Below are 25,343 nucleotides of genomic sequence, written 5' to 3'. Positions count from 1 at the left end.
AACAATCTTTTCTACAGTAAGCTGGACTTTGTAGCTAAGAAGAGTAATTGACATAAAAGATGAGCAAAACCTCAGCACTATGGGAGAGATAATTAAGTTCACTTTCCCACATATGCACAAACTGGTTTATAATTATTCTCCACATTCATTTTGATGGACAAATAAATAGAAAACCAGTGCACTGTACATTTTGAAGCTCTGAAATTTGTATTCTTAACTTTACTACTAGCTTAAATTAAAAGCAAATATCATACAGGCAAAAAACAAAGTCATATGGCGTGTCTATAAAATTTACGTGCATTTGGTCCCAATATTAACCAAAGGACACACTGGGAGCAGGGAAGTTGTGCTGGAAACACAGAAATATATTCAGAGCAGCTTCCCGGTGTATTTGTAATATGGCCATAATTGGTAGAATCATAAGATATAGGAGCAGAATTATGCCATTCAGCCCATCTGGTCTTCTCTGCCATTTAATCATGGCTGATTTGTTCCTCAAATCCATTCTCCTGCCTCCTCCATGTAACCCTTAATCCACGTACTAATCAAGAGTCTTCCTGTTTCTGTCTTAAAGACACCCAATGGCTTTGCCTCCACAGCTTCTGTGGCAATGAGTTCTACAGATTCCACAGAAGAGATTCCTCTTCATCTCAGTCCCATCACTCTGAGGCTGTGCCCTCCAGTCCTAGTCTCTCCTACTAGTGGAAACATCTTCTCCACATCCACTCCATTTAGGCCTTTCTGTATTCCAAAAGTCTCGATGAGTTCCTCCCTTATCCTTCTAAACTCCATCGACAACAGACCCAGAGTCCTCAACCGCTCCTCAAGTGACAAGACCTGCATTCCTAGGATCATTCCTGTGAACCTCCTCTGGACCACCTCCAAAGCCAGCACATCTTTTCTGACATATGGGCCCAAAACTGCTCACAATATTCCAAATGCAGTCTGCCCAAAACCTTATATAGCCTCAGTAGTACTGTTCGTGTATACTAGTCCTCTTGAATGCTGACATTGCATTTGCCTTCCCAACTGTCAACTGAACCTGCACGTTAACCTGAAGACAAAAGTTAAACTAGGGCGTCTACATCCCTTTGTGCTTCAGAGTTCTGAAATCTCTCCCCATTTAGAAATAGTCCATCTAGCACTTTTTTACCTTCACTCCTAGCCTGTCCAAGTCCTTCTGCAGCCTCCCTGCTTCCTCAACACTACCTGTACTGCCACCGATCTTTGTGTCATTTGCAAACCTTGCAAACAATGTCCTCAGTTCCTTTGTCCAGATCGTTAATGTAAATATGAATAGTTGTAGTCCCAAAACTGAGCCCTGGAGAACTCCACTAGTCACCAGCTACCATCCTGAAAATCCCTACTTTTCGCCTTCTGTCAATCAGCCAATCCCTTATCCATGCCAGTACCCTGCCCCCAACGTCATGAGCCCTTTTTTTTAATTCAGCAGCCCCTGTGCAGCACCTTGTCAAAGGCCTTCTGGAAATCCAAATAGATCATGTCTACTGGCTCTCCTTTGTTTAACTTGCTCCTTATCCTTCTGCAGAATTTGAACAGATTTGTCAGGCATGAACTCTGCTTGATGAAGCTGTGCTGACTCAGCACTATTTTACCATGCACTTCCAAGTATTCCACAATCTCATCCTTAATAATGGACTCTAAACTCTTAAGTATGATTGAGGGCAGGCTAACTAACCTGTGATTTCCTGTCTTCTGCCTCCCTCCCTTCTTAAACAGGGGTATTACATTTGCCATTTTCCAGTCCTCTGTGTTCCTGCCTGATTCCAGTGATTCCTGAAAGATCACCAGCAATTCCTTTACAGTCTCCTCAGTTATCTCTTTCCACCTGAACGGCCAGCAAGATCTTTGTACAACTGTTTTCCAATAGGCAGCACGAGCAACAATGCACTTCTCCATTAGTAATTTGTTGAAGTGTCAGTCTAGATAACATGCTCAATGCTGAAATGATCTTGAAGCAACAAATTTATGACTCAGAGACAGCCAAGCCAAATCACTATGTTGCCAATATCGTAAAATTAAAACCTTCAATGATGTTCAAAATTGATTCTAATGGTTTGTAGTCAAACTTTTGAATAACAAATCCCAGGCTCTGCAAATAATCAATTCCAGACACCGGTTTGTATCTTCAACAAAAGACTTAGCAATTTATTAACAATGTAGTAACTTTAGCAGACCAAAAGTTAAACAACAAGATAATCTAATGGTCGATGCATTAAAACCAAACAGCTTTATTTTCAGCCCCATTCACACGGATTCAAGGGACAAATAAAAGAAAATAACAATGCTGGCCAGATTACCTAAATGGATTTCACAGTGGGTTGTTCCAAAGATATCATTGATGGTTTCTTTAATTAATTTTCTGAAGCTGTCAATCAGAGTCACCTATTCACTTCACTCAAATAAAGGCAGTAATACTTATAACATAGTTTTCTATTCTCTGAGTTTCCAAGAGCTGCTCATGGGAGATTGTGCTGGGAACCTTCAAATCATCATGTTGTTACATCAACAGATAAACTCTTTCTCCACAGAAAACACATTCCAAAACCCAATTTAAATTCTGACCACTCCCTGACTGAATGACTATCTCCTCCACAAGTTCCCAGTTACCACTCAACATCTACCACTTGCTTGAGCATAAAGTCTTTTCCAAACTTGCTGAAATCAAGTCCCAGGTATGGATTTCATTGATAGCCAACTTCTGCTAACTCTTCAAACATAGCACTCTTTGCCAGTGGTAAAACATCTGGGTCGAACCTTTTGATTAGAAACCAACCTGCAATTAAATTTCAGGCCTGGCCTCATGAATAAATAAAAGCTTGTTTGGCCTCAGATAACAAGGAGTGGAGCTGGATGAACACAGCAGGCCAAGCAGCATCAGAGGAGCAGGAAAATTGACATTTCAGGCCTCGACTTTTTTTCAGGAATTGGGGAGGGGAAGGGGGTTCTGAAATAAATAGGGAGAGAGGGGGAGGTGGATAGAAGATGGATAGAGGAGAAGATAGGTGGAGAGGAGACAGACAGGTCAAAGAGGCAGGGATGGAGCCAGTAAAGGTGAGTGTAGGTGGGGAGGTGGTGAGGAGATAGGCCTGTCCGGGAAGGACAGACAGGTCGATGGGGAAAGATGAGGCTAGTAGGTCAGAGATGGGGGTGCAGCTTGAGGTAAGAGGAGGGGATAGGTGAGAGGAAGAACAGGTTAGGGAAGCAGGGATGAGCTGGGCTGGTTTTGGGATGTGGTAAGGGGAGGGGATATTTTAAAGCTTGTGAAGTCCACATTGATTCCATTGGGCTGCAAGGTTCCCAAGCGGAATATGAGTTGCTGTTCCTGCAACCTTCAGGTGGCATCATTGTGGCACTGCAGGAGGCCCGGGATGCACATGTCATCCGCGGAATGGGAGGGAGAGTTGAAATGGTTCGCAACTGGGAGATGCAGTTGTTTAGTTCAAACCGAGCGGAGGTGTTCTGCAAAGCGGTCCCCAAGCCACCGCCTGGTTTCCCAAATGTAGAAGAGGCCACAACGGGTACAGTGGATACAGTATACCACATTAGCAGATGTGCAGGTGAACATCTGTTTGATGTGAAAAGTCTTCTTGGGACCTGGGATGGGGGTGAAGGGAGAGGTGTAGGGGCAGGTTCAGCACTTCCTGCGGTAGCAGGGAAAAGTGCCGGGTGAGGTGGGGCTGGAGGGAAGTGTGGAGTGGACAAGTGAGTCCCAGAGAGAGTGGTCCCTCCCAAAGGCAGATAAGGGTGGGGAGGGAAAAATGTCTTTAGTGGTGGGGTCAGATTGCAGATGGCAGAAGTGTCAGAGGATGATGCATTGTATCAGGAGGTTGGTGGGTGGAACGTGAGGACGAGGGGGAATTCTGTTTCGGTTTTTATTGCGGAGAGTGGGTGTGAGCGATGAGTTGCAAGAAATGCGGGAGTCATGGTCGAGGGCATTCTCCACCTCTGGTGGGGCTGGGGGGTGGGGGGTGGGGGTGAATGTTGCGGTCCTTGAAAAACGAGAACATCTAAGATGTATGGGAGTGGAATGCCTCATCCTGGGAGCAGATGCGGCGGAGGCCAAGGAATAGGGAATAGTGGATGGCAAAAAATGCCTGTAGTTACATATTAGCCTTTTGAGATTCACGCATTAGGACACACAGATCCCTATGCATTTCAGATTGGCAAGCTCTCACCATTTAGCTAATAACCTTTTTTTTATTCTTCCTGCAAAAATGGACATTTTCTCATATTTTCTACCATTTGCCTCAATTCTACCCATGCACCCATCTCTACACATTTTTTTTTGTAAATTTCTTACGTCCTCTCATAACTTACTTTCGTAGATATCTCTGTACTTTCTGCAAATTTAGCAACCATACCTTTTGGTCCTTCATCCAAGAAATTTATATAAATTGTAAACAGTTGAGGTTCTGGTATCAATCCCTGCCGTACACCACTCATTACATCTTGCCAACCAAGAAAATATGATTTATGCCTACTCTCTGCTTCCTGTCACCAGCCAATTTTCTACCCATGCTAATATGGTGTCCTTAGCCCATGAGCTTTTATTTAGGACACTGACCTGCCTTCTGGAAATCTAAGTACAGCACATTATTATGAAAAGAGTATAGGCTAGTTCTGTCAAGTTTTTTTTTGAAGAGGACAGGAAGTCATTCGGAACAATAGCAGAAGCACATCAATTCCAGAAAATACGTCACTGTAGTCAAGTACCTGGAATAAAGCCTGTGGTATTAATAGGTGGAAATTTTACACTACTGCATTTATAATAGATCATAAAGCCATTTGTTTCATGTCGACTTGAGAACATAAGGCTCACATTCTCAGCTCAAAAGAATTAGAAGCTCAGCTCAGAAGGAAGAACAGTTTCTCCTAACAGAAGAATAAAGTTTTCAGTTCAGGGGAACCAGTTGGCTTAATCAAAGCATTTTCAGTTTTGTGGGCTTTCTAGCTAGGAGAGTTAAGTTACATCTTCAAATTGTCAGAACTGAGAAAGGCTCATAACAGCAAACGTGGAAAAGGATTATAAAACTATCACGATATTCCAAAGAAAAGAAACCTGAAAGAAATGAATTAAGTTAAAAACTTGGAAGAGCTGGGATAGGAATAAAATTTCTGTGGAATTGAATGTCTGTGAAGGAGTAGTTTGTGGAACGGAATGCAACTTTGTTTTGCTGCTTGTGTTAAGTATAAAGGTCAGGGAGAAACTCAAAATAGCACAGGTTGAAGATTCTTTTGCTGGTCTTTTAACTGCTCATTAAAAGCAAAATATTGCAAATACTGGTGATCTGAAACAAAACAGAAAATGTTGGAGACACTCAGCAGGTCTGGCAGTATCCGTGGAAAGAGATACAGAGTTAAGATTTCAAATCCAATGACTCTTCTTTGGAACTTACATCATTGATATAGATTGTAAGTTGCTGAAGCCCACCGAACCATCCTTGTGTTATTCGAACTCAAATATCCCATTAATTCCTATGCTCTGTTTTCTGTCCATTAAACAATGTTTGGTAATTTATGATCATCAAACCCAAGTGCCCTGGACCTGTTTTGTTTCACTTTTCTCTATTTTTTCTTACCTTATTCTTAACTCCTAACTCCTTAAATCTTTGGCCGTGGACATCCTACCTGATGTCTTCCTGTGGACATTAAAGGTGTTTAAAAACACTTTTGAAGAGCCTTAGGAAATGTTATTACTTCGTGCTACATGAACACAAATTGTTGATGTAATTGTACGACCTACCACTAAAGCCACAGATATTCCCTTCTTAACAGTAAGTTATTGCTCAAAAGAACAGATCTGTAAAACATATTTTCACTTTCATAAACCAATGTTCACTTGGCTTAATCATATTCAAATTTCAAAGAGCTTTGTTACCGTATCCCTAATCCTAGATTCGAACATGTCTGCTCAACTGAGATCAGGATAAGTTAGCTGCAGTTCCTTTTCGATATTGACTCCCACTAATTACTGCAGTGCCTTTTAATTCTAAATCTTTGTTTTTTCTCTCTCTCGTGACACTTGGCTCCCCATTATTTCTAGAATAGTTTCTCAAACTTCCACTGTGAGACAAAATAGTATCATTGCAATTTGCCTTATTTTCCATTATAATTTTGCTTGTCTCTGTTGAGCTCGTGTTTACTTTCCCTAACTTCTTCCTATATACATACTTAAAATAAATATTTACTGTCTCTTTTTAGGTCCCCTGCTTGTTCACTCACATTCTCTTAGCTCTTTCTTGGTCATATTTCGCTGATTTCTAAAATTCCCCAGTTCACATTTGGCAACATCAGAAACTATTTCCTTCAGCTGTCTGTTGAGTGGTCATCATCCTGAGCCATTGATTAAGTTCTATCTCCATTGATGCTGTCCGACCTGTTGAGAGTTTCTGATCTTTTTTGGTTTTTATTGCTACATTTAACTTTCCTGTTGGCCACAGTTGTGCTTTTTAGCGCTTCATCAGTGTGCTTTTAAGTCCCCAAGGGAATATGTAGTTGTGAATGTTGAATTAATTATTTTTAAGTGTTTTCATGCTTACCTATCATATTTTAATCTATTTTCCAAGCAGCCTTAGCCAACATGCCATATGTACCCAGCATGCGATATTTGGATTTGTCCAGTGCTTTTTTCTCCTTAACATTCAAGCAGCCATTCTCAAGAACCCATCGCTGATACAGGAAAGCACCGCACGCTGATGACAATCACAATGTCATTCACTGAAGTATAATTTTAAAATATGCCTAGATGCAAAAGGTTTTAGGAAAAGTGACCACAAGCATGATAAAGGTGGAGATTTTAAGAATGGTCTAAAGTAGGTGATTTGGGAGAACAAGCATCAAGAGTTTAGAGAAGCAATACCAGAGTGTGTGTGTTAACAGCATAACCATTTGACAATACCAGAAAACTAGATCAAGATTTGTACAGCTGCAATTGTTTACAACAATAGAAGGGGAATGGTCATGATAGGACAAGAATTTCAAGTTTGAGGGGTTGTCAAACAAGAGTTTATAAAACTCAATGAACAGCAGCTATCTGGGTGAACAGAACAAAATGGATGCAACAAATTTTAATTGAACATAATCTGACTGAACAGCTTGAAGCATGAAGTTGTGCAAAGCTGGGCAAGAACTTGAGAGGTATGTTTGTCGAATCATTTGGTACAGAATAGGCCCTTCAGTCTTTTAGTCTGCAAACTTCTCTAAATTTAATCTCACCTTCCAGCAATTGGTCCACAGCCTTGAATGGTACGTTTCAATTGTTCATCCAAGGACATTAACGAGGATTTGAGATGGAAGATTGTTTAAGAGATTGTGCAATAGCTTGGAACTAGAGAGATTTAGAATGATGAGTTTTGAAATGGTTGGGGGGGAGGGTAATCACTTTACAATCTCCAATGACATGGGGATATAAAGGGAAGGTGGGTGATCAACAGTTTAGTAGCTGTTTTGAAGGATTTCATTGCTCCCGAAGAGAATTTTGCAATTACAAATAGAGTAAGGCAAGCTTTTATTTTGCGCATTCATGACTTCAGTACATACCAAAGGATTTTACAGACAATGGAATAAGTTGACTGCAGTTGCTATTTTAGGACACACAGCAAACTCCAAAAACAGCAATAAATGACCAGCCAATCTTTGGGAAATTCCCCTGCTTTCCTCTGAATAGCACTATATCATCCTTTATATCCAACCGAGAAGACACATGGTACATTGTTTATATCTCATTTGATGAGGTAACACCCCCAACTGTGCAGCACTCACAAATGTACAGAACTGTGCGCTTAGGTTAAAGTGTAAAAAAACTGTTGCATCATTATCAGAGTTCTATCTGTTTGCCAATGTTAACACGTTGACATCAAATAAACATAAAACATGCATATCTCATGACATTGTTCACCGATCTGTCACAGATGCATCTGTCCATGATAAGATTGGTAGGCATGATGACCGTACTTTGTGAAGACAAAATCTTACCTTCACATTGCTCTCTATTATATTTGGAACACTAACATAGCGATAAATGGGACAGACTTTTCAAACAGATCTAGCAACTCAACGTTGGTGTCTAAGATGCACTATGGACGATCAACAGTAGGAGATTTGTTCTCGGTCACAATCTACTATCTCATGGTCCAACATATTTCCTACTCTACAGTTACCCCGATTCAGTTTAGCAACCCTAATCCATTGAAGAGTGCAAGAGAGCATGTCAGGAGCAGCACCAGGCATAGATAAAAATGATGTGTCAGCATGGTGAAGCTACAAAACAGGACTACTTACATGTTAAACAGCGCAATCAAGTGCAACTTATTCATAACCTACTGATTGATGTTCATGATGTTCAGCTTGAGTTCCACCTAACCCCACTTGGCTCCTAACCTCATTTTAGCCTTGATTCAAATTTGGATAAATGACTGAACTCCAGAGGGGAAGGGAGTGTCACTACCCTTGACATCAAAGCAGCATTTGAGTGAGAATGACATCAAAAGGAACCCAAGTGAAACTCAAGTCAATTGGAATGGATGGCAATCTTCTGATTAGTCATTACTAGTACAAAGTTGTGGTTGTTAAAGGTCAGTCATTTCAGCCACAGCTGCAGAGGTCCTTTAGGATAGTGTTCTAGGTCCAACTCCCTTCAGCTGCTTTATCAATGATCAGTCACCACCATGATGTCAGATGTGTGGGTGTTCAGTGATGATTGAACAATATTCAGCACTATTCCTGACTCCTATACATCAGTGTCCAAATTTAGTAAGTCCTAGACAATGTCTAAGCTTGCGCTAATACGTGGAAATTAACATTTAAACCATCCAAGTGCTAAGGCAATGACCATCTTCAATGAGAATCCAATTATCACCTCTTGGCATTCTATGATATTACTATCATCGAGGTTATCATTGACTAGAAACTGAAGTGGACCAGCAAACTCAATGCTGTAATCTCAACAGTTGGTTTAAAAATGGGAATTCAGTTATCTGTCCAAAACCTGACCACTACCTACAAGGCACAAGTCAGAAGTGTAATGGGATGCTATCCAGTTGTCTGAATGATCGCTTCAAAAAACCCACTCAGTACTATCCAGGAACAAAAAGCTGACTTCATTGACACCCCATCTAAGACTTGCAGTACTCTCTCCAACACTGACACCATCAGCAGAGTGCACCATCTACAAGACATACTGCAGCAACTCAACCAAGGTTCCTTAAGGAATGCCTTCCAAATGTGACCACTACCAACTGGAAGGAAACGGGCAGTACATACAATGGGACACTAATCGCCTGCAACTTCCCTGCGTCACTCAACACTGACTTGGAAATATACTGCTGTTCCTCTAGTTTCACTGGGTCAAAATCCTGCAACTCCTTAATAGCACAGTGTACACCTACTCTCAGCCTAATTCTTCAAGCCGACAGCTCACAAACTCTGTAAGGGCAGATCAGATGGTGATAGTCAATACATGGTGAGCTAGGAAATTATGCCTACATCTAAGGTCCAAGCAAATTAGTTTTACAATTTCAATTCCATTTCTCCAGTGAGAAGTGTGAAATATTTTATCTATGTTTACTTGTACATTTGAGTATATTCTTTTCATATTACTAACAATCTTACGGCTTGTCCCAAAAATAGTGGTCTGGATTCTTTGTCACCTTCTGGAAAAGATCAGTGGGACTCCTACCTACCAAGCCTTGAGCTACATATCATTTTTGGTGGAGGCCAACTCACCACAAGAGATAACAAGGTGTAGAGCTAGAAGAATACAGCAGGCCAAGCAGCAGAAGAGCTGGAAGGCCTAGACCCTTCATTCACCACAAAGAAATGCCCAAAGAAATGCAGGAAAGTCTTGTCTACATCACACTGCCATGAAGCACACACCTTCTCATACTCTGGTCATCAGTGTCAGCAGCAATAATCAGGGAGAACTGGCAATTTGACAGGCCTCCCAGCTCTCCACTAGGATTTTGATGCAATACGGGGAACAGAGTGAAAATATTCATGTTGAAAATCAATTGTCCTCCACTATACAATATAAAAGGGATGTGTTCTTTAGCTGCATTTAACACAACTAAATAAATATAAATAACAGTTATCATCATTACTTGTATCATTAATCAAAGTAATTAGAGAAGGCAGAAAACAAGGAAGAGACAGAAAATGGTCAAGTCATTTTTAATTACAAATTCCAGGGGAAAAGTCAGTGCTTGGTTTTCCCTTGGATGTATATTCTTGCGCAATATCCAGGAGAGCAAGGTGAAAAGCTTTAGTGTCTTTTTCCATTAGTACTCAAGTTCTATAAGTGACTTTTTTAATTGAAATATATAGGACAAGATTAATAGGGCCCAATTTCAATTCTCTGGGGATGGTGAATGAGTTAAAATTTAAAACTTGCAGTATTTGTTTCTGCACTAATCAATGTCTAGTAATATGAAGCTTTTTAACATCATAATTAAGGATATTTTCACAGTACAACGCCAGAATGACAAAACTGCAATAATAAGAAATCAAAAATAGCTGCATTGGAACTCTACAAATCAGTTTAAAAAAAACACAGCTCAGCAAGTCAAAGTGTTTTATTTACTAAATTTTATGGCTTACAACTCTTATTGCATTGGTTAAAAGATAATCCCATGGATGAATAAATTGTAAATTATTGCTCTTTAATATTCAATATAATTTTTAAACTATGAACTGCTTTACAGTTAACATCACTAAAAAACCACAATTTCTTTAAACTTGAACAATATTTTTCTTCAGTGTTACAGATTAGTCCTTCACTAAATTAAAGACTGCCTTTTTCAACAGATGAAATTATTGCTTCAGATTTTGTTAAGTGGTAAGGCTCATTAAGTTCCAGGAACACAGTAACAATCCAGTGGCTACTTAAGGCCAAATCTGGATGACAATTTCATTAACTTGTGCTGAAAGATGTTGTCTGCCTTTTTATCCGCTCTGGCTACACAAGTAGCAGCACTGGTCAGTGGGGGGCTGGGACAAGGGTCCAGGAAAGTTATTTTACTTCTGCTCAGGTTAGACAGGGACAGTTCATGAAGCCAAGATGACAACTGTCCTCAAACCTTTATTCAAAGTTTTTCCGGATCTCCCTACATTTCGCAGGTTGGGGAGGTCGGTAGTTGTTTTGCATAGGCTCACAAGGTCCAAATTCCAGCTTGCGGAATTTTGCAATCTGGAAAAATACAAGGAATAAATTAAATAAAAATTGATTTTTTAAAAAATGACATCTCCACCACCTCTGTCCCTTGTTGTTTAAGAAAACATCTTCATGAAAGAATCTAGTTATTTAAAACATCTGGCTACCAGAATTTGTTTGGTTATAAGGATGAACCTTTCTTGATACTAATCACATTCATTGATGTGGGAGAATGCCAAATATTTATCATGGATCTCATTTCCTGTGCAATGCAATTGCTCGTGACTCATTGGACAGCCACACCTTTGTTGAAATACGCCATGGGGGTGAAAATCTTGAGTCCAAGAGGAATTTCAGGTTCATATCTGATCTTCATACAAATTTGGGATTCCAGACAAGATCCCATCCAGATTCTTTTCCTGTCAGTCATGGAACAGCGGTGCCTCTTTGCAGTCAGCTTTCATAATCAGTGTCTTTGCCAGAGGAAGCCTCCCAATCTCAGTCACAATGGGTGTGTGCCTCCTGTCAGCCCCTGCGCATTTTGTTTCACTTCTTATCAAGTCACAAATTAACTAACTTGGTTGGGGAAACAAATTTATCTAAATGATTAACTGAGGATTTTGAATATATTTCACTATCATATTAATGTACAATACCTTGCAAACAGATTAGCAGTACATGTTAAAAATGTTGCTAAATACATGTAGATACCAAGATTTGGGAATTTGTGTTTCCTAGTGATGAATAGACTGGGCAGTTGTGCTGTAATATTACGTAGGCAACACCTATTTGCTTTGAGTCTAACCTGTAGCCCTTGAATCAGGAACCTGCTTAGGACAGAAGTATCAAGTGGCCCGAGTGTACACTTACATAGGAATTTACATTAGAAATTTAACAAGGACAGACCAAGTTTAAAGTGGAAACTAAAAGAACATCTAAACTTCTTGGTACACCATCTGACCATTCCCCTCAATCCCAAGTAACTGAAAATTATGACTGATTTTGACCTGGCTGAGATCGGTCCAATGGTGCATCTTTAGCGGCATCCACAAATCAAGTAGGAAAACAAAATTCATGGCCTACAGCCATTTACATCTTCAGTGTGATAGAATGTGACCAAATTCTGTTGCAATTTATTCATAAAAAAACTATTAAAAAGAAGAATACTTTGGTCATGACTTTCAAGTCTTAAAGTTTCAAACAACTTTCACTGGCTGAGGAAACACTTTTAAACCCCAGAAGACCACCTAATTGCTCATTGTTACCTAGGGATGGCAGTGATCAATCATGTCTAAACATGGCAAAACATTTGATTGGATAATGGTATCATAGTCAAGATTCTTTAGTCTGCTTTTCATATCTTACCAAAGTGGTCAGTTCCATGCTGGAGATCTATAGACAATGCAATTTGATTCCTGACAAAAACTTATTGCCAGATTGAACAATGTGGAAATTGGGATATTTATCCAAACAAAAAACTGTTGCATTCTGGAGGTCAGTGGAAGTTTAGTGTAATACACAGTACAAATTAAATAATCGCCTATCTTAACACTTAGATTTTGCAATAACTTGTATCTAACGACAAAAAACTTATAGTAATTTTACTTAATGTGATATGATAATTTGTAGTTATACACACTAATGATAACTAAAGCATTTTCTTGATTAATTCACGAAATTAAACATCTAATTTTTATTAGAATGACATGCAAGTTTTAAAGCGCTTAATTCAGAGAATTTGAATCTTTTTAAACTATATTTACTAGCTGTTGAAACATTGAATATTATGCAGGAAATCACATTACATTTAATCACCACATTTAGGATTTCAATTGTGTTGATGAATGAAGAAGCTAGGGCTGTTCCTCCTGGACGCACTACATGGAGATTAGATGGAGGACTTAAAATCAGAAGGATCTGGATAACTTAACTATGGAACAACAGTCCCTAAGATTCAAGATGTAACAGACAAAAAACTGCTGCATATTTTGTTGTGTGACAGAATCCAGAATGCACAGGCAGAAAAGGGAGCATGGCACAGGCAGCTTCAATCATGCCTTTCAAGAAGGGGAACTGGATTAGTACTTGAAATAGTAAAAAGGAAGAATTTATAGATTATGACAAAACAGGGGGGTGCATGGCACTCAATAAATTGCTCTTGCAGGGGGCCAAGCTTGACATGGGCTAGATACCTTTGTGTTGTAGCCACATTATGTGTATTAATATTAAGACAAACTATACTGTATAACATATGATTTACCTGGTCTGCACTGATACTGATAGGCTCCTTAAGCAGAAGCCAAATTACACACTCACACAGAGGGGGAGTGGTCAGGGATCCAGGGTAGGTCCAATACTGGAGACAAGGAGGCAGCAAAGAGCAAGCGGAGAAGTCTTTAAAATCAGTTTTAGCACCCTAAGAATAGAAAGGCCCATGATTAGGATTCAAGAATTAATAACATTTTACAGTCAGCCATGATGAACACCAAAAATATAGTTTGTAGGAGAAGTGAAATTAAAGTCGTTGCATTAATGATACAGGTTTAATCCACAAGTCACTGCAAAAGGCCAGCTACATCTCTGCATATTGTGTGTGCCATAGTGTGACTAACTTTCCACCAACCATAGTCTAACATATTGGGAAAGAAAAGTGGTCCTTACAGTAATACAAGTATCATTAGTAGTGAATTCGCACCATATCCAAGACCAGTTTTAGCTGCAGTTTTACAATGACTTCTAGCAATTAAAAATCTCCTGTTGATAGGAAGCACAGCAGACATTACCTCTCTCTAATCCAATTTTTCCAGCATTCTTATTTATAATGAAAACCATTTCTGCTTGTCACATTGCATCACCCACTCAGAGGAGACTAAAATATAATGCTATCACTGGCAGCAAGTGTCTCATTAAGGTATTACACATTTATAAAGTTAAAAATGGACAAAATGTGAGACATAGAGATTTCTGTTTTTACTTCTGTTCCCAAACTCTTACCCTCAGAATCTTTCAGTGAGATCAGGAGGGGGTGGGGAAGGAGATCCTGGTGGCAACAGTGTAATGACAGCCTGCTGTACATCTTGTTTAAAAAACCAAAACTGGGGCGTAAAAACCATTTACCAAGTCTTCATTCCCCATGTGTTATTAACAAAAATATCTAGGGTTTAAAGAATCGTTAGTTTGCTCTGCAGTCATAGTAACAGTTGGACACAATGCTGTAGAGACATGCACAGCAGGAATGAGAGTTGGGCAACAAACGCTGGCCTTGCCAATGATGCCAACATAAAGTATATAAAAATCTCTGGTGCAGGACTGATTCCTTAGAAATACCCACTGATATGGAATTTTAGCACATCTATGCTAAACACATGTATATTTTGAAATCCTGTTTTGATACATTAGGAGCAGATACTTGAGGTGTGTTTGCCATCCTTAAAAAAAGTGTTGTTCAAGATAGCTTGCAGATACATGACAAAAAAAATTAGTATGGCAAAAGATTACTGCAATTCTCAACCAGCATCTGTAATAAGAATAGTTTAGACATTTTCATTTAAGGAAACAAACAATACTGGAATGTTTAAATTTAGACAGGTATCAATTTATATTTCTACACTGGTTGTAGAGAACAGGACCTACTGTACCTTTGATTTAAGACACTCCAAAGCACAGACAATCTTCTGCAGAGCTTGATTTGTTTCGCATATCTGAAAGTCAAAGAATGCTGATTGATAGTTCATATGGCTTGCAGTGGTTATTCAAGTTTGTCAGAGTCATACAGCACAGAGACAGACCCTTCGTATTTAAGTATACAAAGAATATTGTCCTAAGGAATCTAAAAATGGGTTACAAATGCAAGATTAAAGTTTTACTATTAAATTGTATTTTACCATAAAAGTTGACCTTTTGCTTCATTTCCCACCCAAAGGCTGTTCAGCACTTTGCAAGTATCAATCAAAACAAGGGATATCTGGTATTGTGGAGTTCAACTGAAGGTCATTCATCTGATGCACTGATTAATTCTCAAATTTGATTTTAAAGAATAAGAGGAGCCATTCTGGTACAAAATGAACACAAATTTTCATTGCAAGTGAATTGTCTCATCATTAACAGGTCACCAGCAGTTCTTTTTGTACAAGGTGAACAGAACCTACATGAAGTCCTTATCAACTAGGGCAGCAGTATTGTTCAGATGAGGCCGCTTGCAAAAGTGGCCCGACTGGTTATCAAAATTATTACAGACAGAACAAAAGTGAACATCCTCTCTTCTGACTTCATGCAGAAATATCAATCTTGAGACACCTAAAGATAGATCAAGCAAAAATCTAGGTTTGAATTCATGCAGTCACTTGGAGGATTAAGTGCTTGGGAATGCTGAAGGCCAATCATAATATTTTGCTAGCAACTCCAATGTCACTCAGAACGCTCAAGGGAACATCTGAAGTTAGTGATCGCGCTTTGATGCCCACTTTAACAGTGCAAATATTCGGCGGGAATTTACAGTTAAAAGCCTGTGCAGTAAACAATATTTTAGAATTGTGACAACTATGATCATCAACTGCTGAATTGAAAGCATCATTAACTGGTGGTTCATCAAGTTATCATTTGATTTTATCCCGATCACTGAATTACAATCTAATAGTTCTAACATTTACCTGTTAAAACTTCTAAGAACTTTGTTCTGCTTGGTTCAGATTTCACAAAGCATTAAGAATTATTGCTGATCTTATTCTCAAAGATTTTAGGTGAATATTATTCAAAATTATCCATTGTTGAACATCACAAGGATGAGTACTTTGACCACAACAGGAAAAAAGAATGAATTTTAAAAAAGACATGAACTAAAACTCTGCAGCTGGACTGTCAAGAATAAAAACTTAACATCCACTGTGCAGTGCAAGCTAAATTTGTAACAAATTTCGAACTTATAAAATTCACACAAATTACAGAAACCAAGGCGTGGAGTGATTTACACAGGTATCTTTCAGTTAGCAGCAACATGAACATTGGATAGAAGTGTTACAGGCTTAACTACAAATCTAATGCATAACCAGACCAATATCGTACACTGAACAAGGCCCTCTGTTTGATCCAAAGGCTCAAAAAGGACTACAAAGTTCTCATTACACATAAGCCCATTCCCCCGCCAACTTCATACAGGAACGCTGAGCACATTTCTGGGCCCTACATTTTAGGAAAGATGTTAACCTTAGGATGAAAAGGCAATTTGCTAGAATGGTATTCAATTATGCAGAAAGGGTGAATTTAGGATCTGCCTTTGAACACGTTAAGAGGCAATCCATCAGGAGGAATCCAAAAAAAAATTACCATATGTTTGCATAGAGTAAATGGGGGAAACATTTTTCCTCTGGCAGAAATAAAGATCCATGAATGGAAAAGGAATTGTGTCTGGAACGTACTGCCTGTGAAGGTGACACAAGTGGATTTAACAATGAGAGTGAGATAAACGAAAGTATATGGAGTAATACAGGAAAAGACTGAAGTAGTGGGACTAATTAGACTGTTTTACAGAAGAACTGGATCTCATGGAATCATTGGCTGTGGTCAACCATTCTGTATAATTCTATTAACCAACACTGCCAAACAGAATAGTAGTCACGTTGTTCTAGGATATTCCTGTGTAAAATTATGTCCATTGCCTGGCACCAATTCATTTTAAAATGACAGGAAATATGTTGTTAATGTTTTTTGATAACTATCCAGTTTGAGAGGTAGCTTGGGATGTCCTACCTAACCAGCTATCTGATATATAAACACGCACAGGTCATAATATACAGTATACATGAACTTCCAATGAAAACAAAGCATTTCAAAAACTACAAGAATCATAGGTATAGTAGAAGGTAGCAAGAGAAAACCTAAATTGAATTTTCATAATTCTTGGTTTTGCCATCAACATAGAAAAAAGTCAGCAAACACATTAGTTAATAGCTTCCTCATAATTCACTATGCCAGTCACATTTGAGAGCGGAATGCAAATTTTGCTCCAGGTCTGTACAAAAGTCTGTCTGGTTTCTGTATGGAGTCCTGTTAATATGCTGCTATATATAGTTACTGAATTCACTACCCACTGATCACAGAATTCCTACAGTGTGGAAGCAGATCATTTGACCCATCAAGTCCACACCAACCCAGATCCATCCCTCTGCACATCCCCATCCATAACCCTGCGACCCTGCATTTCCCATGGCTAAGCCCGCCTGTTCCTGGATACTATGGGCAATTTAGCATGGCCAATCCACTTAACCTGTGCACCTTTGGACTGTGGGAGGAAAATGGAGCACCCAGAGTAAACCTGCACAGACAGAGAGAATGTACAAATTCCACACAGTCAACTGAAACTGAACCCAGGTCCCTGGCAATGTGAAGCAGCAGTGCTAATCACTGATCCACATGCCCACTGGTGAACTGGACTACTTCTACGTAGGCATTGGGTCACAGCATAGTTAGAACTCATGAGACTAAAGTTGGGCAAGTGCATAAGACAGTAAAAGTTGCATTTGATTAAAAAACACTTGATAGCCAATTCTATTTGACTTAATATTGATCACCTTAGTTCTATCTTCCATGGTCGATTCATCATATCTGAAATACATGCAAATGGATTTCTTCATAACAAAAGTAATGAGAACCATTATTTGTACACTATGAAGCCAGTATATTAAAATAAACCTTCATACCTTTAGGAAGACACCGATAACAGCCAAACCATCAGGAGCTTTGAGAGCTTCACTAAATTCACAATACTTTTCAGCATTCCAATGCACCAGGTGAAGCTGGAAATACAACAGGTTCAGTTAAAGTACTTTCAAATCTTAAAACACAGAATTCAGGTTCACAGATCAATCAGAATAGATGCGGTCAGATTGAAGTTAGTTTTTTTTGCCAGTTCTGTTCGGGTGGGACTGCAAGTGGACAGTGAGAAACTTCAGATTTGGCTGGCTGATGCTAAAAGTTATCATTCTTCAATGAAAGAAGCAAAGTAGCTATGTTCCACTTTGTTTGGAGGGGGTGTGGGGACAGTGTATGCAAAGATGTACCCAGTTTGCTCCTTCAATTTCTATTTTGGTCATTTAGACTTAAACCAGTTGCCTGACAGATTGGAGAGATGGCAGACCAACAGAAGAAAGATGGCATTGGTAAGGACAATGTTTGCTGGAATTTAGATGAATATGGGAGGGAGAAAGAAAATCTCAGAAATCTATTAAACTCTAACAAAATTAGACAAGGTAATCAGAGGATGTTCCTGATGATTCTGGGCTGTTCAGAATCAGTGTCACAGTTGAGAAATGTGAGGTGGGTCACTTAGAAATTAAAATGAGAATTTATTTCACCCAGATAGTGGTGAGCATATGGAATTCTCTGCCACTTAAAGAGGCCAAGGGGAAAATGTTGAATGTTTTCATGAAGGAGTTACAAGTCTTATGGATAAAAGGAATCAAATAGCATGGGGGAAAAGCAGGAATACAAACCAAATCTGACAAGTGACCATCATCATCATAGAGGGATTAAATGATTTCACTGTCATTTTGCTACCCATCTTCACCTGATACGCTGGACCCCACCTCTACAAAAAAGCTTATAGAATCAGCAGAGCCATGTACATCTTGTACAAACAGCTGTCTATTCCAGACAGGTTCAGAAGGAGCTGTTTTTTTCTGTGGGTGCCTTACAGGCAGCAAATTCAAGCTACACAAGTAAAAGTAGTTGTTACCAGAATAGGGATCTTCGACACTGTCTGTATCACTGCTAAATGCCATTTGATGTGGGAACAGGGTTACACCACAAGTTCTTAAAAGTTGATTTATTTCAGAGTTAAAAGATTTTTCCCCATCATTTTCCAAGCTTGCGCTTTGGTTGCTGACTGATGAATGGCCTTTTTTATTCAATTAGTGGTCTCTCATGTGTTGGTCTGCCATCTCACAAATTTGTCTCGCAACTGGTTTAAGTCTAAGTGACCAAAATAAAAATTAAAGATCAAACTAGGTACATTTAGGACAAGCAATAGGGTGGAGAAGGTGTACAGAACAGCATTGCATGGACTCCTGTGGTGCAGTGATAACATTCCTCCCTTCAACCCCGAACATCGGAAGCCCTGTTGCTTCAGAAGCATGTAATAAACACTTCTGAACAGGTTGATACAGAAAAATATCTAGAATAAGATTACGTCAGGGTAGCTTGATGTTGGAGGAAGCTATTTGCTAAGATGTGCTTGGTCCATCCATCTGATAATGAAGCACTTGTGCTACAATGCTGCTTTGGTCACATCACATTGCATTCTCCTCAGCTGTACTGTTTCTCTTGTCAGTATAAAACACTGCAGACAGATGATTTGGGACAGCCCAGCAGTGTTTGTAGGGCATCCCCAGATATGTTCAGGTACTAGTGCCTTTCCAGCATGGCAATGGCTTGCTCATTGATACATCTGGTCATGTGCTGAACTGTTCGTTGCTGGGTTTCTCGGGCTCACATTAAGTGACTATCCTTCCTCATTTCTGGACAGCCAGCTGGAGATTCAGATGTGAGATACACAGACCAAGGAGAGCGGATTGCAGCAGGTTGGAAACATCAACACAACTTTCTGGGAATCTCACAGTCTATGATATGGGTGCTTTAAGTGATAACAGTGGAAATTTCTCAACTAGTGTGCACTCCCACTCCTGAGTGACCTGAGAGTGACTTGATTGCCAATGTCAATGAAACCCTGTATCTATGGGAAACCAACCAGATCTGCAAACTCAAACAACTTCCAGTTCCAACTGGTGCCATCATAGAAAAGCAGGCAATACTACACATTTGTGAACTGTCAATTGTAAGATCCTGATTGTGTGTCTCCAATGGAATCCTAGAGAGTGCCAGAAATAAACAAAATAGAGGACAGCGGTGACTCTGACAGCCCCTGGTGACAAATGGTCAGCATATCCACTTGGCAGCAGGTTGCTAGTGTTTGCCATTATCAGATTCAATACTCAGCCTGCGGAGGAGATCCACTATAGCTAAGAAGCTTATCATCTGATTGGCACAAAGGATGATATGAAGTGGCCTCCTCCAATTTGCACCTCAGTTGATCCTCTCTCCCTAGCAAAGCTGCAGGTGAGTTGCTGTTGTGCATTTTGGCCCTTATAAGGATCAAAATATCAGCAAATGTTGAGGCTGATCAGAGCTTCAAAGTGCAGATCTGATGCAACAATCTCCAAAAGAGTTTGGAAAGTCATCTCCCAGCACAAGAACTGTAGCAACAGCCTTTCACATGAATAGGTGAGGAAACAGCTGTGAGGAGTCAGTACTTAATGGCATATTTCCCACTGCACATCCTCCGCCTCTCAACTGAGAATGTGTCCTAGCCTTGTTTTCCATCAGCAGGTTTCAAGGTGCCCTGGGAACTTATGCATGGAAGCTGCATATTAAAATCACTGACTGAACCCACCACTTGCAGAAAGGTCTCTAACTGCAGCAATAAATGGAGGCGAGTCACAGCTACTCAACCCCCTGTAGAATTTACCTGGTTTTAACTCTCCACCTGCTTACATACCATGCACTCTTATACATTAAGATTCAACTCATTAAAATTCTCCATTTGCCGATCTTTCCAGATTAGGGTATTTCCAGCATTTCTGTTTTGTGTTAATTAAACTTAAAAGTTCATCCTCTAATTAGTCCATCACTTTAAATAGCTCTGGTGCACTGCTGTCTCATTACAAACATTGCAATAGGTTTCCTTCCCAGACTTAGCATCCTGTTGTCATAGAATGGACATTTCCTGTCACCATAAATAGCAAAATTCAACTGGTTCAGAACATAACTGCAGCATCTAGGAATAAACATGTCACAACAATAAAAGAAATGTGAAAAAATTTCTAACCAAGTATATCTACTTACATAACCGACACACAAATGAGTTCACCACCACCTTCTCAAAAGCACTTAGAGATGGGCAATGGCCCCAGTGACACAAACATCCTATGAATAAATAACGATCTTTTCATAAAAAAATTTGTTACAACATTATGCATTCATAGATAGACATCTACAGCAAAACTGGTCCTGTGTGAAGCAAAAATAATCTGATTTTTAAACAAAGTATGCCTCACTTATTCAGAAGTCGTTGTTGCACACTCACCTCTCCAGCAAAGGTTTTTCCATCAAGTACATGTTCACTGCCATGAGTATCACAGCCTCCCCAGTGAAAGTGCAACTGACGTAGCCTATATTTTCCACAAAGGGGGCCACCTGTCAGCACTAAAACAAAGTAAAAGCTTGAATGTTACATTGCAAACAAAGTATCAATAGTTTGTACAAACCACTTCTAATTTGCTGTTGGAGGCCAGATGGGATTTCCTCCAAAAACAAAAGTACAATTATAGTAAGACCATCAATTCATGCTCAGTGAGCTAGATAAAATTTTAGGATTAATAATAGTCAGACTTCCAATCATTCCAAGAATTGTGACTGTGGGACGATGACCCAAGCTATGCCATCTCTCCCTTAAATAGGGGAATGAAACCATTGCTACTGCTAGCCTAATCTCATTACATGAAATTAAAAAGACAGGTAGAAAAAGGCTATCACCTGGTCCAGCAAATTGTACAGAGGTTGAAAACTAATGATATGTCATTATCCACCAAAACATCAAAAGGCAAAGGAAAAAATCTAAAGAATGTAAAGTGAACACTAACAAAGGGTTCAATTATAACAGGTAATAGGAGCAACAAACTGAACTTTCAATAAGAATCAAGAAAAATGGTGGGTTTTTTCCCCAGCTCCAAATTTCCCACTTCAGTTTGTTCAATTTCAATGTTCTGGCATATTTTTTCCCTTGCTCAATATGCTCTGTCTCAGAGCAGACAGGGAACAGGAGACCATTAACTAGAGGGTGTGCAGCAACAGAAAATGGGACTGCAATCCAGACAAAGCAAGTTGGACATTAACATGGCTGCATGCAAAATAATCCAAATGGCATTTAAGTCTGCAGCAGGCAGAGGGGGAGTTTGTATTTATAACTTCTACATGAGTAGACAGAAGTATACATGTCAAAGGTAGACACTTTAAAAGGAAAAAAATTGAAGAATTGATCAGGCTGGATTTTCCGAAAAGTGGCAATCTCAGATTGTCATCCCACTTATTAAAAAGGAATTTCTGACAGGAGATTCTGCTCTGGGCTCCCTCAAGCATGAGGCATGTTTCCATTCTGACAATTCCCTCATAGCATAGGGCTCTGAGGAAGGCAAACCACTATCACCTTTTCACAGCACTCAGTTGCTATTTTCTGATATTTAAAGGGTTCAGACAGACTGACAGCTGCTGTCGAACTTCAATACACAACTGTAATGTTACCAGGCTGGGAGAGTCAATTGCCAGATGGGTAAGGTAACAGACAAGTAAGGGCAGGTTGCCAAGAAGAGTGCCAGAGTACATGGTGGCAAGGTAAGACATGCAATATTATGAGTAGGTTGGGAGGAAGAGGATCTGGTGAGGGGGAATTGGCTAATCTGCATTCAGCTGTGGGTGGAGTGGGGGCAGGCCAGGCTTTGGCAAACTAAGATGTGAGGAAGTACAGTTGGGAGCTTGTGGGCCACTTTAATAATTAATCACAAGTTAGATTATGTACCTAACTTCTCCTACTCGATTTCTTTGCAATTCTCTAAAGACCTCGATTTTAATGGATTCTAGGTGAAGTCGAACGGCCCAGCGGAATGCTCAGCTTCCCCAGAAATTTCGGCGGGGTATGCTACAAAATGCACAACTCCCTTCTCTGCTGGGTGGATGACCCTCAAAATCCATGCCATTAGCTTATACTGAGACAAATCATATCAGAACGTGAAACTGATCTTGTTTTTACATATTTTGTATCAACACAGCTACAGTAATTTTGCAGTACAGCAGACCTTGCATGTGGTAATCTCTAGTTTGCAAATGAAGGATTCTTAAAAGGAGCCCTGCAATCTCCCCAGTGTTTTCTTCCAGTAATTGCATGAAGACCAGAAAAAGGGTTCTGTTCCCTATACCCTCCAGTATTTCCTCAAAATAAAATTTAATCTGAAAGGGAGATTTACACTCAGTGTTTTAAATGCAAATCACGTTTATTACTTCTTTAAAAAAACTAAAGCCACAGATCAATATCACCTAACCGACTACTAGACTCAAATATTACAATTTAGCCAAGCAGCCACGTTTTGCTCACCTACAAAAGAAAGGCCTCTTTCTATGAGTTGCAACGGACTTTAGTTGCACATGATCAAACCAGACTTACAGCTCCGTCATTCAATCAAGTCTTTCAAAATGATCGGTTCCTTTCATTCTCGCAGCTCCGGTGGCTGCCTTCCCCTCCCCCCCCCCCAATTAAATTACCCACTGCAAACAGGCCACTCCGAGGCCACTGTTGCACTTCCACCCGGGGTGTGCAATACAAATCTGGATTAACAAAAACGGAACAGCCACGTCGTTAACTTCCTCCCGTCTCTGCTCTTCCTTCTCACACCAGCATTGCAGTTCGGGAACTTTAAGGATTGCACTTTGATCAAAACGTTTTTTTTCAAACCATACGGCGAGTACATTTGGAATGTACGATGCACCAGTGCAATTCTGTTGTGAAACAGCAGCAATTTGGAGAAAGAGAGCGAGTGAGAGAGACGTGACTGCTGCAAATCCCCATCTCAGAATGCGTCGCATCGTGTATTAACAGTATCCATTAACAAGCCGGTGGGAGGTAGGGAGGGGAGAGGAAAGTGGTCAAAATACAACATCTTATTAACCTGACTGGTCGGTGCAATCGTCGAAATCCACCTGGACGGTGGTGCCGGTGTTTGAGATACTTTTCGAGCTGGTCGGGTCATAGCTCAGGTTAAGTGGCTTCAGGTTCTGATCGAACTTGGTTTCTGCATTCTTGATCTCGATGGGCGACTGGCGGGTACCCTCCTTGGCAAGCGGGAAGCCCAGTTCGTGCCAGCGATCTGGACCTGCAGGAGGGTATTACAGTCGATCATCCACATTGCTCCCTCTCTCAAGGTCAATTTAAAGTATTCTCAACAGACTGGGGGCGGGAAGGAGGGAGGTCCTGCTTCAGAGAGCAGGGGAAAAAATGATACGCTCTCTCTCCTCTGATTGCGAACCCGATACCAAACAGCATCTAGTTCAAAAGCTTCACAGCTACACCAGGAAAGACAGCCTTTAAGGATCACTTTCTTTCATCCCATCAATGATTAATCTTAAACTAAATAACCTCTTATCCGTGACAACTAGCTGCAAAAATAATTTGACCTTCCACAATAAAAAAAATGCGACCCCTTGTAGCAGCTTTAGAATTCCATTCATTAAAAAAAATCACGAAGAAATCCCTTTCCTGGTTTATTAGCACGTTCTCTCTCCCCCCCCCCCCCCCCCCCGTGCAATGTTAATCTAGCCGCGATGCCTGACCTGGAGAGAATGTCCAGTAGTTCTCAAGTTACAGCCCTGTCCCGGGGGCAACAGCCCGGCAATGTCCAGCCCCAGTTACAGCCCTATCCCGGGGATTACAGTCCAGTTACCTCACCACTGCCGGAAAAAAAAGCCTCACCATTTTTGGGTCCGTATCCCCAAGAACATCCCGCCATCGCTGCAATCCCAACCTCATATACACACACAAACCACTAAAGGTTCCGTCTGATGACAGAATCTGATATCTTGTCGGGAGGATTGGCTCCGGACCAGCTTTTATAGGTTGCACGGTTCCACATCATTGGATCAGCCCGCTTTGGTATTCCTTAGGTCACCAATAGTAATGCAAAAAAAGAGGCCGAGGTGGGACATGGAAGGGGGGAGGTGGTGGATTGGAGTGGGAGGGGATGAGGCTCACAAACCAGGGTTCTTTTTTGTATTACATTTTTTTCTCCCTTCGCTTAGTCAGCAGAGCGTTTGTTGCAAAAGCAATGACTCTCAGCCATCCACTTAGCACCCCATCGTTGGTGGGAAGGGGAGGGTGGCTTCACATCTGAGCCTCTTAGGATCCGTGTCCCACATCTCTCACTGCCTTCCCTTGGTTGTGGACAGTTGGGGTGGGGGTCACAATCCTGAGCTCACAGCCCACTGCAACCTTTCCCATTGATCAGAAGCACTCTGCTCACCCAATCTGGATCTCTGCAGCAACAACACGGAACCTGCTAATATTGCCAGGCAACGGTGC

The 25,343-nt window shown here is 40.3% G+C and overlaps 1 protein-coding gene across 1 annotated transcript; it reads right to left on the bottom strand.

Annotated features, from left to right (window-relative positions):
• Positions 1-10,577: 10,577 nt before the first annotated feature.
• LOC125451640 (carbonic anhydrase 13-like) lies at positions 10,578-24,871 on the bottom strand. The gene is made up of 7 exons (XM_048529022.2): positions 24,738-24,871; positions 23,938-24,141; positions 21,306-21,424; positions 17,866-17,961; positions 14,809-14,871; positions 13,431-13,586; positions 10,578-11,206 (listed from the first exon to the last, which is right to left on the bottom strand). The coding sequence occupies exons 1-7, from the start codon at positions 24,772-24,774 to the stop codon at positions 11,099-11,101; spliced, it is 783 nt and encodes a 260-aa protein (XP_048384979.1). The 5' UTR covers positions 24,775-24,871; the 3' UTR covers positions 10,578-11,098.
• Between the last annotated feature and the right edge of the window lie 472 nt (positions 24,872-25,343).

The sequence above is a fragment of the Stegostoma tigrinum genome, chromosome 5 (assembly GCF_030684315.1).
Source record: "Stegostoma tigrinum isolate sSteTig4 chromosome 5, sSteTig4.hap1, whole genome shotgun sequence".
NCBI classification, from domain to species: domain Eukaryota; kingdom Metazoa; phylum Chordata; class Chondrichthyes; order Orectolobiformes; family Stegostomatidae; genus Stegostoma; species Stegostoma tigrinum.
Note: the sequence above shows the minus strand (reverse complement) of the source record. Positions and strands in the feature narration are given on the sequence as shown.